The 13,180-nt window shown below is 42.1% G+C and overlaps 1 protein-coding gene across 2 annotated transcripts; it reads right to left on the bottom strand.

Moving 5' to 3' along the window:
• Window positions 1-158: 158 nt before the first annotated feature.
• On the bottom strand, window positions 159-12,662 carry edem3 (ER degradation enhancer, mannosidase alpha-like 3). Of its 2 annotated transcripts, none has more exons than XM_026345912.1 (19): window positions 11,510-12,659; window positions 11,377-11,422; window positions 11,075-11,175; window positions 10,635-10,674; window positions 10,308-10,420; window positions 9,996-10,149; window positions 9,135-9,269; window positions 8,156-8,261; window positions 7,653-7,750; window positions 7,282-7,407; window positions 7,109-7,192; window positions 6,779-6,862; window positions 6,345-6,469; window positions 4,747-5,076; window positions 4,519-4,663; window positions 3,830-4,021; window positions 3,402-3,567; window positions 2,908-3,093; window positions 159-1,471 (listed from the first exon to the last, which is right to left on the bottom strand). In XM_026345912.1, the coding sequence occupies exons 1-19, from the start codon at window positions 11,596-11,598 to the stop codon at window positions 1,104-1,106; spliced, it is 2,688 nt and encodes an 895-aa protein (XP_026201697.1). In that variant the 5' UTR covers window positions 11,599-12,659; the 3' UTR covers window positions 159-1,103. The 2 variants fall into 2 exon arrangements, with proteins under 2 accessions (XP_026201697.1, XP_033181846.1); XM_033325955.1 differs by lacking the exon at window positions 159-1,471 and adding an exon at window positions 2,098-2,490 and having other exon boundaries at window positions 11,510-12,662.
• Window positions 12,663-13,180: the final 518 nt, after the last annotated feature.

Raw genomic sequence — 13,180 nt, 5'->3', positions numbered from 1 at the left:
AAGTCAATATTTTGTTTCTCTAAAGACAAAGTGTAGAGTCAAAAATGAAACTCCTCTTGGATTCACCCCCTGCTTTCATCCTATTACAGCAACACAAGTGCTCTGACATCATTATCCAGTGTTCATACAACAATAATCACAAATAATCAAGTCAGTCTTCTCTATTTCCCCTCACAGTTTATTTTATTCCATCATGTTCATTTATTGGCTTATTTCTGCACCCAGTCAATCAACAGCTACAGCGTGACAGACAGATCACATAGCGCCCCCCTGTGGTGGGTTATACGTGTCTAGTTTATCCTACCCCGCTGTCTAGGGTGTGTCTGTTCCACCCTGTGTGGTCCAGAGGTTGTTGGCTGTGGGGGGAACCAGAACCTGAGCGAACATCTCTCTGCATTGTCTCAGTCAGTACATCTCGACAAATACGTATTTACACCTACGGATGACTTCATATATCCTCCAAGGAGATTCAGTTTGGTTTGTGTACCATAAAGCCATAAAAAGATCCTGCAGCTTATTTTGATGTCATTGATTCTCACATTAATCAAATAACATCTACTTGTACATATGATTATGCCCAAGACCATGAATACAGTAAATGCATCATCACAAATAATCATCACATTTAAATAAAATTAATTGGTCAATGGATTTGTTAGTCTAAATTTAGCTCTTGGACCAGCATCTATCTGAGCAAAAGGAGTGAGAAGTGAACAGAGAGAACGATGACGTGAGAAGTAACGTGGCCAGGAAAGTGAGATGCTGTTACACACAGTCTGGTCCACTTCATCCTTCATGGTTAGTCATGACAGATAAACAGCATGAAAACTGTATGAGAACGTGAGGTAAAAACCCTGGTCTCTCAATTATCATCTACCAGGCTAAAAAAAGGGTCTCCCTTATGGTCCAGAGATACAGTAGTTGGGCTCCCTTGGCACATGATGCCATTCACAGAGGGCAACAGAAGAAACAGTCATTACAAATATCTTCCCAGCTTCCTTTGAGTTCATTTAATTGACGCTGGTGATGTGTGAAGATCCTCGCGGGTTCTCCACGTGGTGGGACGAAACCACAGTCACAGGGCACGACAAACCCAACGACTGTCAGAGCTCATCCTTCTCCATCTGCTTAAAAGCCTCCAAGTCTTCCCGCCAATCAGCCAGAAGTTCGTCCACTGATTGGCTGCTAGAGTCCACGTCACCCTCAGGCTCCTCTCTCCTTTCAGAGTCCTCTTTGGGCTGAGTTAAATCAGCCTTTCCATCGGTAGGACCACCTTCCTCTTCCGGTGCTTTCTCTGCTGGACTAGTGTCTTCACCTGCAGGGCTGACTTCCTCCTGCGATGGAGTAACCTCCTCTGGAACAGTTTCGTCTAGCTCCAGCGTGCTCATTTGCGACTGGCCAGTAGGTTCAAACGAGGTGGGAGTTGTTGCCTCAGTCAAGCAGCCCTCCTCTGCTTCTTGCACTTCTACACCTGAAAAAAAGGAAGCAGGGGCGTGAAACAGAACAGCTCTATACAAAAAAAGATGTGCACGACACACACACACACACACACACACAGTTCTTTTCCTCCTCCTCAGTCAGTAATCTATACAATATGCCTCCTGGCTTCCAGTCTTAGTCAAAAATAGACCCGTTTTCATCAAGAGGCTGTCAGCTACAACAGCATGATGCTGATGATGAGTCATGTTTCCCACAGGATAAAGACTTTCTCACATAGCTGTACAAACAGACCCATAGTCAACTGAGAAAAGAAATCTGGCAAAAAGTTGTGCTGTGAATTTTGCACGGATCTGGTCAGAGAGAAAGGTGTGCTGGCCTCGCTTCTATTTTACACAAATGCAGTCGCTTCTTTAACGGCAGACTGGAAATGTGTTAAGGAACAAGTCTGTGCTTATATCATCCACCCAGGTCTACTGCAACTTCAAGGTTTGCATAACTGAGGTTCAGATAGGTACGTGTGCGGTCATTAGGGTGTCATGGTGGCTTTGGGGTTACAGAGACTTGTAATAAATCACAGGATTTACCGTCAAGTGTCTTGTTTCAGCAAGCACCTGCTGTGCTGAACAATGGTCCGATCCTTACAGCTCCCATTGCAATATTTAATCTTGTAATAGTCTATGCTTAAACTCCCTAGTCTGACTTATTTAATCCTGCAATTTGCAATATACATATGTGTTTAACTTTCAGAAATCCATGGTCAAACCCTGCCACTCTGTCCAGCCGTGCTATATGTGGTGAGCTGTCATGCCCTAAGCTCTGAGGAGGAAAATAACGAATGACAAGCCTGTGACTGCACTAAGCTCCTATTGCAGGCAGAGTGACTGAGAGAGAGAGATGGAGGGATACAAGCATGACTGCAAGGAGAGAAAACAGATCAAGGCAAGAGAAAGGATGAAACGTGGGTAACAAAGGCAGAAGGAAAAGAAGAGAGAGAATACTTACTGCCCTCAATCAGGCTGCCAGGAAGAGGTTTACCTTTAAATATGGTTGCTGCTCATCCAAAGCACAGGGGGTTGGGGAAAAAACAAGAGGAAAGAGAGAAATCAAAAAAGAAAGGAGAGGAAAGGTGCTGTTAGAGTCCACAAAAGGACACAGAGAGACTTGGCAAATTAGAATAAAAAGTTAAAGCAGGAGAATGCAATATGGTTAGGGGTGTAACTGTTCACCGTGTACCATTATAACCACCGCTGGTGGGTGGCTCTGGAATGAGTCACGATCTCTGAGACTTCAAATAATGCCTGAATCCCTACACCTCATGTTTATTTTATGAAGCCGAGCACTTAACGAGGCTCAGTCAGTGGAGCGATCTAAGTTCTCTAATCAATCTTATCAAGAGACAAAAGTGTAACACGGAGAAGAGCTCCAACAAGGTACAAAGGCTCACAGCATGAGAGTCTAATGTCACACCTCTGTCTCTGGCTTTGTCGCTCAGCAGCACCTCCACCTCCCTGTACTCCTTCAGTGCCTCCAGCAGGATGTTGCCCTCTTTGTGGAAGAGGAAGAGCAGAGGCAGGGTGACGTCATCTGTGTTACGGCCGTCGCCGGCCATCTGAAACAGGGGCGCTGTGTCACTGCTGCTGCCTTCGTTGTCATCTGGAAGAAGAGGGAGCCAGAAACAGCAGCGGGAGAAGAAGAGATACAACAATATGGATACGGGATTAATTGTTGAAGTCCGTTAGTGGGATAAAATCGTGTCAAACAAATCAACCACTGTTTTATATAACTGGGAATACAGTATCTGACGTCGTAGACAAAACAATATGAAGACATAACCATAGCGATGGGCGTTATATGTCAAGGATCCTTTGCCTGTCTCTCCTCAAGACAATCCAGTTATTGAACCCTAATCTCGTCACTGACTTGTCATCATTTGTCTTGTGCCATTTGCTGCATGTACTCACCGATGACTATGCCTCCGATAGCACCAGCTTTCTGAATGTTTCGAGCCTTCTCTGCAAACATACACTGACCCCTCTGTAGCAGAGCAATGTGTCCCTGGACATACTCGGCATTGGTGATCTCGGTGCAGCCAGTGTAGGGTTCAGCCACAGTGACAAAGCCTCGTACCTGCAGACAGGCGGGAAGAGGCCGGATTAGTGCAAAGAATGAAGGAACCCATCTTAAGGTAATGTAGTGAGCAGAGCCGCAGTCAAATGTAAACCAAGACTTCTTTCTCTGTCTTTCTTCAGTTTGAATTAGGAAAATATTCTACCCAAGGACATGCCCTCTTAAAATACAGGGGAAAGGTGAGTGGCTCTATAAAGGAAAACAAAACGGAGGACAGTAAAATGAACCACTTGAAACTTGGCAAAGCTACAAACCCACTCACCCCTGTGGAACTTTTGGACAGGTCTGTGCCAAACTGTGCCGGGCCAGCGGTCAGCACAACCCTGCCAAAGAACGGATGTGAAACAATCTGAATGGCTCTGGGAGGTAGCTGCTCCTTCTGCTGCTGGCTGGACAGCTCCATCATCTCCTGCATGAAACGCACACCATCCTCAGCTGCTACTGCGCTTACCGCCTAGGTGTAGGTGTGCCACAGTGGGAGAGGAAAGGAAAAGAGGGTTTTTAAAAATCCAGGATGGGAAGGGCACCGTGATGTTTTGACTTTAGAAGAACAAAAACACAGTATATCTGCCAGTCTCAGTATGCTCTGTAAAACATGTAAAGAACACATGCACAAGCTGCTGCTTATCCTACATCATGCACACAATGCACCGTTCTTTGTGCAGTGAATAAATGTGATTTATTCCTGCTTTTAACTATCTTCTTAGTTTAGGTTCTAAAGATGAACCACCATTATGGTTACGAGATTGTCTTGTAGTATTTAGGATGTTTTAGTATTGCATGTGCTGCGATACCAGTACATATTAATAGCATTTTATCACTTCATTCCCACCTCTACTAAGTAGAACACACAGACAAAATGAAAGAAAAGCACTGTTAATAAACTTGTTAGGCTAGATTTTGCAGATGTTTGTCATTGGTGCGAGTTAGTTCCTGTGTAGTGTAGTCTACCTGTGTAGCATGCTGGACCAGCTGCACCCTGCCATCCTTCAGGTGGATGAGACTGACTCCCATCCTCCTCAGGAGCTCCAAATGTTCGGGGTTGTTTGCCATGAAGTCCTGAGCCCTCAGAGGAGGACGACCCATACCGGGCTCCCTGAATAAAGGAAAGGACGATGATGAGCAAAACATTTAGAAATATACAGCAGATTGTAAGTGTAAACCTGTACGTGAACCAACCTGTAAGGAGCAGGACGGGGGCAACTCTTGTCCACTACACTACGGATTGGTTCTCGCAAGTTACGGGGAAAGGCAGGGTCAGGAAACAGGAGGCGGGTGTTGGGACAAGTCCAGTCAAAGTTAGAGTCGTCCAGCTCCTCCTCCGGCTGAAGTATCGTTGTTCTGTTTGAGAGAATAGCTGAGGAGTGGGGGGCCATGGAGAGAGACAGAGGCAGCAGGTGTGCCTCAGTGGTGAAGACATAATCCTCAATGTCAAATGGTAGGTCGTCTGCTTCAGCAAACAGCAGGAACAAGTATTTAAACATCTCAGCAAGGAAGAATGAATCCATTCTGGAAAAAAAAAAAAGAAGAGATGTAAGATGATACTGGGCTAACAGATGTGGTACTGTTAAAATGTCTATATATCTTCTACATAAAACAATCCATATGAGTCTGGCTTAGAGCATTAATGTTTTACAGGCTGCATTTATATGTCCTGAATCCATAATTTTAATTGGCCGCAGCACATTGATTTTGTTAATATGATAGAGTAATGGAGCAGGATTTGATTGTACTGATGAAAATTGAAGATGTTTTCAGGAGTACAGTGAAATCCTCCTTTATTACTTTATCTTCATCACTGCTTTAAATTACACAAATACAAAATACAACGTCTACATTTACACATATATACACCACCTTGCCAAAGAAAAGTCACACACACCATTAGTTCTTGGACACCCTTTTGCTTTGATTACAGCACGCATACACACTGGCATCATTTTGATGAGCTTATGTAACGTCACCACATTTATTTCCACCCAGAGATGGATTCATTTCTCACTAAGATTTCATATTGATGACAGGATCAGGCTACTGCATCCTTCATGGTGTCCTGCCATAGACACCCTGCTTGTTTAGTGTTTTACCTACTGTAGACTCAGACATGGATGTTAGCCTGTTTCAATAATGCCTTTAAATCTTTGGCTGACACTCAGGGTTGTTTCTTTACCTCATTAATGAGTGTCTGTTGAGCTCTTGGGGTCATTTTGACGGGCCGCCCACTTCTTAGTAGAGTAGCCTCAGTCCCAAAGTGTCACCATTTGTAGATTGTAACTGTAGACTGGTGAATTTCTAAAGTCTTTGACATCACTTTGTAATGCTTTCCAGCTTTAAGTAAATTAACAATTCTTCATCATAGATCCTCTGACTCCAGCTTTTTGGAGGTCATTAGTCAAAGGGTTCACATACCTTTTCCACTATTAATATGAGGTTTTTATGGTTGTTCTCAATAAAGACATGAAAGATCAGAATGTTTCTTTGTGTTATCACTTCATGCACAATAATCGTATTTGTTAATACTTCAGATCAGATCACATTTTATGACAAATTAATGCAGAAAACCATGAAATTCCAAAAGGTTTGCATACTTATTCTTGCCACTCTATCACCACTGTGGTAATTATCTAATGAAAGGCTCTTACCTATTTGCTTAGTGCAATCCAGGTGCAATTCATACCATGGTTTATGTGTCATTTCCTCATTGTATGTAAATCTGATGGAGCATTGTGTATTATCTGCCTGAATGGTGTCACAAATCAGAGTTCTCAGATTCTCACCGGTCCTCGTGACTTCCAGTGCGTACATCCTTCATTGCAGCAAAGCCGCATGGGACACGAGCAAAGCGATTGAGGTTGTCCAGGATGGTGCGACCTGCCTCCAGGTAGTATGGGTCTCCTGTGGCCTGGGAGAATAAGGAGATAGTAGTGTGTCATAATATAGGACAAAACAGCAACAGCAAAGATAGCTGCACTGAAATCCAGTCCAGTCCACCACTAATTAGTGATGTGTATGCTGTTTAATAACAACAGACATAGATTAGATGATATCGCGGCGCACCTTAAAACGCTAAACAAATGTGAAAAACCTGAGATCACGCTTCAATTCAGCAAACATTTAACATAAACTGGTGCATGATAACAGGCATTTACCTCTATACAGTGGCGCTGAAAGGAGAGCGTCTGCAATATGTCAAACTTTGTTGATGAATTACCTTGTAAAGGAAATAAGTACTCTCTGCAAACTCAGGCCTCAAGGGATGTTGGGCCCAGTGTACCCTGAAATCAGTAGTGAAGGCCTGGGGACAAAGAGAGAAGGACAAAGAGGTCAGCACACCATCCCAAGCATTGTAATTAGACAGACAGACCACACAAAAGAAGTCAACAACAAGTGCGTCACGTGAAATGAAAGCCTCTTAATTTCCAAACAGCTCCGGCTGGCAACACAAACCAAATGGAGTTGTTTTACTCACTTTGTAAATCATTTTTGTGCAGCGGATATAGTGCTGTTAGCTAAACAGTGAGACAACAAAGACACAGGTTACCTCCGGGAGGAAGTTGTGTTTCTTGGTAACCTGGTACAACATCTCATGCGTCTCAATTGCAGGTCGGATATCTCCCTTCAACACCTGAGACATACAAAGTATGAAGAAGTTACTGAATAGTACTAGAGTCTGTTGAGACAGTATATACATCAGTTCACATAATATAATCTGACCTGCAGTCCGGGGAAGAAGGCCAGGAGAGAGTCCATCCAGGTGCGAGCAGGGAGTAGAGGTTTGTGGATATGGACGTCCAAGAGCAGAGGAGGCTGACTGATGTACTTCATTATAGATGCATAGTGCTGAAGGATAGAGGACATACAAAGTTGTGGTGCTTTGTGAGATTTACAGAAACATCTTTAAAGGAGCTGAAGGAAAACTTTGTAATGAGTAATGAGTTACTAACTTACAGTAACATGAAATGCACAAAAACGAAAGTAGAACAGTGCTTTATGTTGGAGATAAAACATGCAAAGGCTATTATTGAAAGCAGAGCGGCATCATATTACTCTGGCAAGTGTGTGAGTATGTGTGTGTGTGTCCTCACAATATTGAACCGCTGCAGGAACTGGTCGTCTCCCAAGAGGACATAGGCCTTTAGAAGGTATTCATAGTATGAGTCAATTCCCGCTCCAACTCCACTGTCTGAAAACAATCACACAACACATTATAAGACAAGAGACATCAGGTGACAGACAACAAAGTCTTCTCTCACGCAGCATGACTAAACCCCTATAGTTAATTTTCACTTTCCCATGCACGTGTTTGTTTGTTTGTTTCTTGCTTGTTGAACGTGTGTATCACTGTCAACAAGTCATGGCAGATGACCTCATACCCTGAGTCTGGTTCTGCTGGAGGTTTCTCTCTTGAATGCCTGGTGCTTCCTCAAGGGCAATCTGTTGGGTTTTCTGTATAATTCTATGTGGTTGTACGTTTTCCATATAATTTTGTAAGGTCTTAAACTTAGTATGTCAAGAGCCTCTGCTAATCTTTCACTCCCTCCTCCCTTCCTTCGTCACTAATTCGGCCATCGCTGTCTCACTCTCTCACCTCTTCGAACCCACTCTCCAGAGTGAATGTTGATGGTGGTCCCCACCAGATTGCTGTTCCTCTGTCTCTTTTCCCACAGAAAGTCCAGGGCTCTCCGGGCATGGGCCTGCAGATGTGAGGAAAAGGTGCATTATTAAATAAATAAAAAAGAAAAAGGTACAAATCAATCTTTGACACTTGACTCTTGATGCTTGACTCTGTCCATGCCAAGAAATGAACCAATTCCAGACTCTAATATTGTCGGGAAAATATTAAACCTCTCCATTGATACCTGAATATTTTACTATTACCCTCTAGGTAAAGGCTGACAATAAATCCATTTTATTACAACTTACAAAGATAAAAGGCTAAATTTATATAACCTCAATTATATTTGCCATTACAAGTCCAAGAAAAGAGTACAAGAAAATCATAGGTGTAAATAATAAAGTGAATGATGGCATGATGGCATCCATCTGGATGTTTCACTTTCAGACATGCACTGGAACCCTGAACTTCCCAAGAGATTACCGAACTTTATACTGTAAGTCCACAGTGATCTCGACTGTGTCATGTCATGCCTCCCACAGTCTCTACACATGCACCACCAACACAACTCCACATTATAAATTTGTTAAATCTAATAAAAGTTAAAACAAGGGGGAAGGAAATATATTCACGTCTTGTCAACAACAGGGTGCTTTCATAAAACTAAGTCTCGGGAAGCGGATCCCAAAAAGATAAACAACAATGTGTGACCAGGATCACAGATAACGAAAGAAAGAGGCGCCTCTTGTAGGGTGTGGCTCTTCGGTGCTGACATGTGTGTTCAAATGAAAGGTATATGCTGTGAACATGATACTTCATCCAATAAGCCTTTTCTCTTTAACATATACTGACTAAAAGATTCTGTTTCTCTATTTAATATAGAGGTTACATGGTCTGACATCTGAAATCTATACTCCATACATACAATAAAACGTGTAATGTAATCTGATACCTCAAACACAGGATCCCCAGTGAAGCGACTTAAGGCAGCAAACTCCAGGATGATGGTTCCTGCACACGCTGTGCAGGTCTCCGTTTCTGTGCCTGTTCTCGTCTCAGGACCCCTGACACCATATTTCAAATTCACCTGTCAGGTAGAAAAGAATCCTTATAAAAAATATGTTTTAAAGTCGGATTTGTTATGTGAGAGACTATGTACAAAAACTAGTGAGCCATGAAAACTTCTGTGCTATAAGCTGCAACAGCTGTTGGCAGGGTAGTGAAGCAGAAAATTCAAATATGTAGTCTGAAATTCTGTGAATCTGAAAGGATGCTGCAAGCAAATGTAGAACCCACAAACGGCGTGTGTGTAAACTCAAACATCTTCATCTATAACTTATGTATAATACCTATATGATTAAAACTGAAAATGTAATCTTTTTCTCCTTCATATAGACTTGAAATGACTCTAGTGAATGCAAAAATCACCATTTACTGTTCTTACTAAACCAATTCTATAACAGCTGTGGAAGCAGCTATGGTCCTACATTCAAGACAATCATTTATTTTGTAATGCTGTCTTATTTGGCTGATGCCTTTAGATGAAGTTCAAATACTTTTCCCACTTTACACAGTGAATGTTTGTGTGGGCATGTTCAATATCCACTAATAACATGATATGTGCATCATATGATAAAAAAAGAAAACGCTTTTCTTTATAAAAGTTAATGTTCTTAAAAGTAACTGAGAAGGACATCTCAGCCTATATAAATGTAGGGTAGGGTTCAATTAGTTTTTCTTGCCACTGTACGAGTAAATTGTGAAAACTGATTAATTTGGAACTCCTACTACAAACCCTGTGTGTCTATCTTACCCTGGGGTAAGGCAGGCCACTGCTGGTGTTAAAAGCCGGCAACAGTCGGAGACCCATGTCTTTGGCCATATGCAGGAGCTCATCCTGGTACCACTGCATATGTTGACCTCCATCCCTCAGCATCACAGCCATGGAGTGTCCTCCTAACAGACCTCTGAGCACACACACAAAGAATAAAGAAGAATAAAGAACAAAACAGTAGACTGACTTATCGGGTTTCCTGCAGACTTGGTCGTCCGCTGTTTACTGTAAAAATACTGTAAAATGTCACTACATATACTGTATATACAGTGATCGTGTGTTAAATCTTACCCAAGAACACGGATGTTGGTTTCGAACACAGACACTACAATATCATTGTCCAGCCTCACATCTGACAGGACTCTCCTCACTGCAGCCTCAAACTCTGTCGTCTTATTCAAAAGCTGGCAATGAGAAATCGCACATGACTATAAAAACAGGATAAACTATAGGGAATTTCACAATCAATAAAAGGGCAAAAAAACCAACTGATTCATTTTTAATTTTCAAGCATTGACAAGAACCCTTCTCTCCACTTTCTACTGTAGCCTGAACATGTTTAACAAAACTACAGCAAAACAATAAAATGTCCAAAAACACAAAAAAAAGAATACTCACCACTAAAGTATCCAGAGAATCTATGAGGGTCAAAGAGAACCTAGCAGAGACAGATAATAATGGTTTAACAAGCGTGTTGCTGCCCCTCAAGGAAATTGTCTAAAACTTATTACCATTATTACATAATGATGATTATTCAACATGTGCAAATACCATCTGTCTCCACCTCCTGGCACTGGCAAGAGTAAGAAAAGGTTCAGGTGTGGCAATGTGTTTACATTTAAACCTCATCACATTTGGTTTATACATTTTACAAATGCACCAATGCCGCAGATACGCCGCTAATAAACTTGAGAAACTTCTTCTTCCACGCAGTGAGGTTACATTTCATCAATTCAACAATCATATGGAATTGGTATTAGGCATGGGGCAATACACAAAACCCCAGTATCATCCCTAATGCATTTGAGTTCAATGAACAAAGACAGTGTCCTACTCACTTTCCCAGGGCGTCGTCTATGTCACCTCGACTGGGTTCAAGTCCACGTACTCTTCCTCTGCATGTTAGAGGCATGAGCTCATCTGCAGGGTATGCATGGTCCTGGAAAGCACAAATGCACTTTTAACACAATTCATTAAGTTTCAATTGTCTTTTCTTCTTTGGTGGCCAGATCGTGGTGGTTAATTAAATCTCAGTTTTCTCAAAATAGACATGATGCAAATCATACCAAACGATCCAGAAAGAAAGTCAGATATCATAGTAGACACCCCTGTTTTGGTTTGTTTTGTTTTATGAACTTACCATGTAATTCTGATATGCGTGGTCAAACATCTCAACCACTTGGTTCCTTGGGTGAAGAAACAGAGACACTAGTCATTGTTTTGTTTTGTTTTTTAATCTTTTGGTGGATAAAAACAAAAAGAGCTCAACTCACTTCAACCTGCGCTTCTCCTCCCTGGATATTGCAAGTCCGTGGCCACATAGAGCTCCAAGAAGCATCAGTAAGAACAGTACAGGTGGCATTGTGGTAGGTGGGCAAGATTGCAGCAACGTACATACAACTACAGTTTGCCTCTCAGTCAGTCACTGAGCAAATATTTACACATCACCACTACCCTAGCTAAATGGCTCAAAGTAAAAACACTTAGGAAGCATGAACCTACACCTTCGAATTAATGTTACAGCTTTGAGATCATAATAAAGCACTTTTTGGCTTTGCCTACAATGTCCTGACCATTTATACTCCACATACTACATCCACATTTCTTAGCAACACCAAACACTATACACAAGACACACCTATGTTTAAGGCACAGTTTGAGTGCCTACAAGCAAAACTGCATCTAAAATCAATGTTGTTTCAAGTAACCAGATGATGATGAAGAGAGACGTGTCAGAAGTTAGCTGTAGTAACAGCTGCGCCAGGTTGGTCCAAGTCCTGTGAACAGGTTGATGTGTCACACGTGTTTACTTTTCCAAGCTGTCACACCGGACCTACCACAAGACGTTTACCTAGTCCACATGCAGAAGAGTGACTTTAATGCAACTCCCTTAAATGTAAATAATCAGTGATACAGTCTTCAGACAACAGCAAGCATCTATTTTTTAGTAATCAAAACACTATGACATCTTCTGGAAATCAAAGAAAGAAACGCCGGGTCCTGTTTTTGTGCTCTTCTCCTTCAAATCTGAACAGCCAGTTAAAACAGACCCACAATCCTTGACAGCCCCTAGTCACACCAACTCCTGTTATCACTTTAACGTCTCAACTCCAAACCTTTTTAGATAGAAAGTTAATTATTTCCTCCTCCTGACAGATCCCTGCCGTCAGCTGCTTAGACCAGCCACGGTTTAATAAGCTAGTTAGCCAGCTTTGCTAACTAGCCAAGCTTGTGGCGACGGACACACCGAGAATACGAATCAAATCGACAGAAACCCTACCCATTGTCGAGCACCAGCCGTGACCGGGATACCTTTTTTCTGCTCGAGATCTAAAGTGGATACTTGTGCCGTATGGTAGTGTTTCCCTAAGCTAGTGCCCAAGAAAACCGGATACAGTGCGATAAAACGTCAACAACATCCGCTTCCTGAAAAAGGAGGAAGGGTAATTTTCCCCGAGTTTAGCTTGTCAGGTAGTATTTTCTCACAGGCTGAGGAAACAGATTGTCTCTCCTTTCTGCGGTTTGCAGACGTATATGTAGTCGTGACGGTGAGATTACTTTTAAGCACTTTAAGATATACTGTGAGCTTCACACAAGTCGACCGATGGGTTACCTGAAAGTCCATTTAGTGACACAAAAAGTTAAACAACACGCTCCACCCACTCTCTCTTATGTTGCCTTTTGTGAGCTCGGAAAAATTACTTCTACAGGCTCTTCACAGACCCACGGGCAAACATTTGTAAGTTCTATCGACATTTAATCCGTAATAATAACCATCTTACGTCCATATGTTTTTGAGCTAATATTAAAAAAACGCTAGAACACTGATAGTTATTTACGGGGACTTAAATGTAACACAGCTCGATAGCTTGACATTACGTATGTCATGGATCAGCAAAAATGCATTTATTTCCATTGCAAGACCTAAATAACCATATTTAGAT

The sequence above is a fragment of the Anabas testudineus genome, chromosome 4 (assembly GCF_900324465.2).
Source record: "Anabas testudineus chromosome 4, fAnaTes1.2, whole genome shotgun sequence".
In the NCBI taxonomy this organism is placed as follows: Eukaryota; Metazoa; Chordata; class Actinopteri; order Anabantiformes; family Anabantidae; genus Anabas; species Anabas testudineus.
Note: the sequence above shows the minus strand (reverse complement) of the source record. Positions and strands in the feature narration are given on the sequence as shown.

What these genes read in the sequence shown, in the direction of transcription:
- edem3 (XM_026345912.1), bottom strand. Translation starts at nt 11,598, where the DNA reads ATGCCACCTGTACTGTTCTTACTGATGCTTCTTGGAGCTCTATGTGGC. An exon ending in AACACAACTTCCTCCCGGAG is followed by an intron (nt 6,863 to 7,108) that starts GTAACCTGTGTC and finishes CTTTGTCCCCAG; the next exon opens with GCCTTCACTACTGATTTCAG. An exon ending in GTACTTATTTCCTTTACAAG is followed by an intron (nt 6,470 to 6,778) that starts GTAATTCATCAA and finishes TTATTCTCCCAG; the next exon opens with GCCACAGGAGACCCATACTA.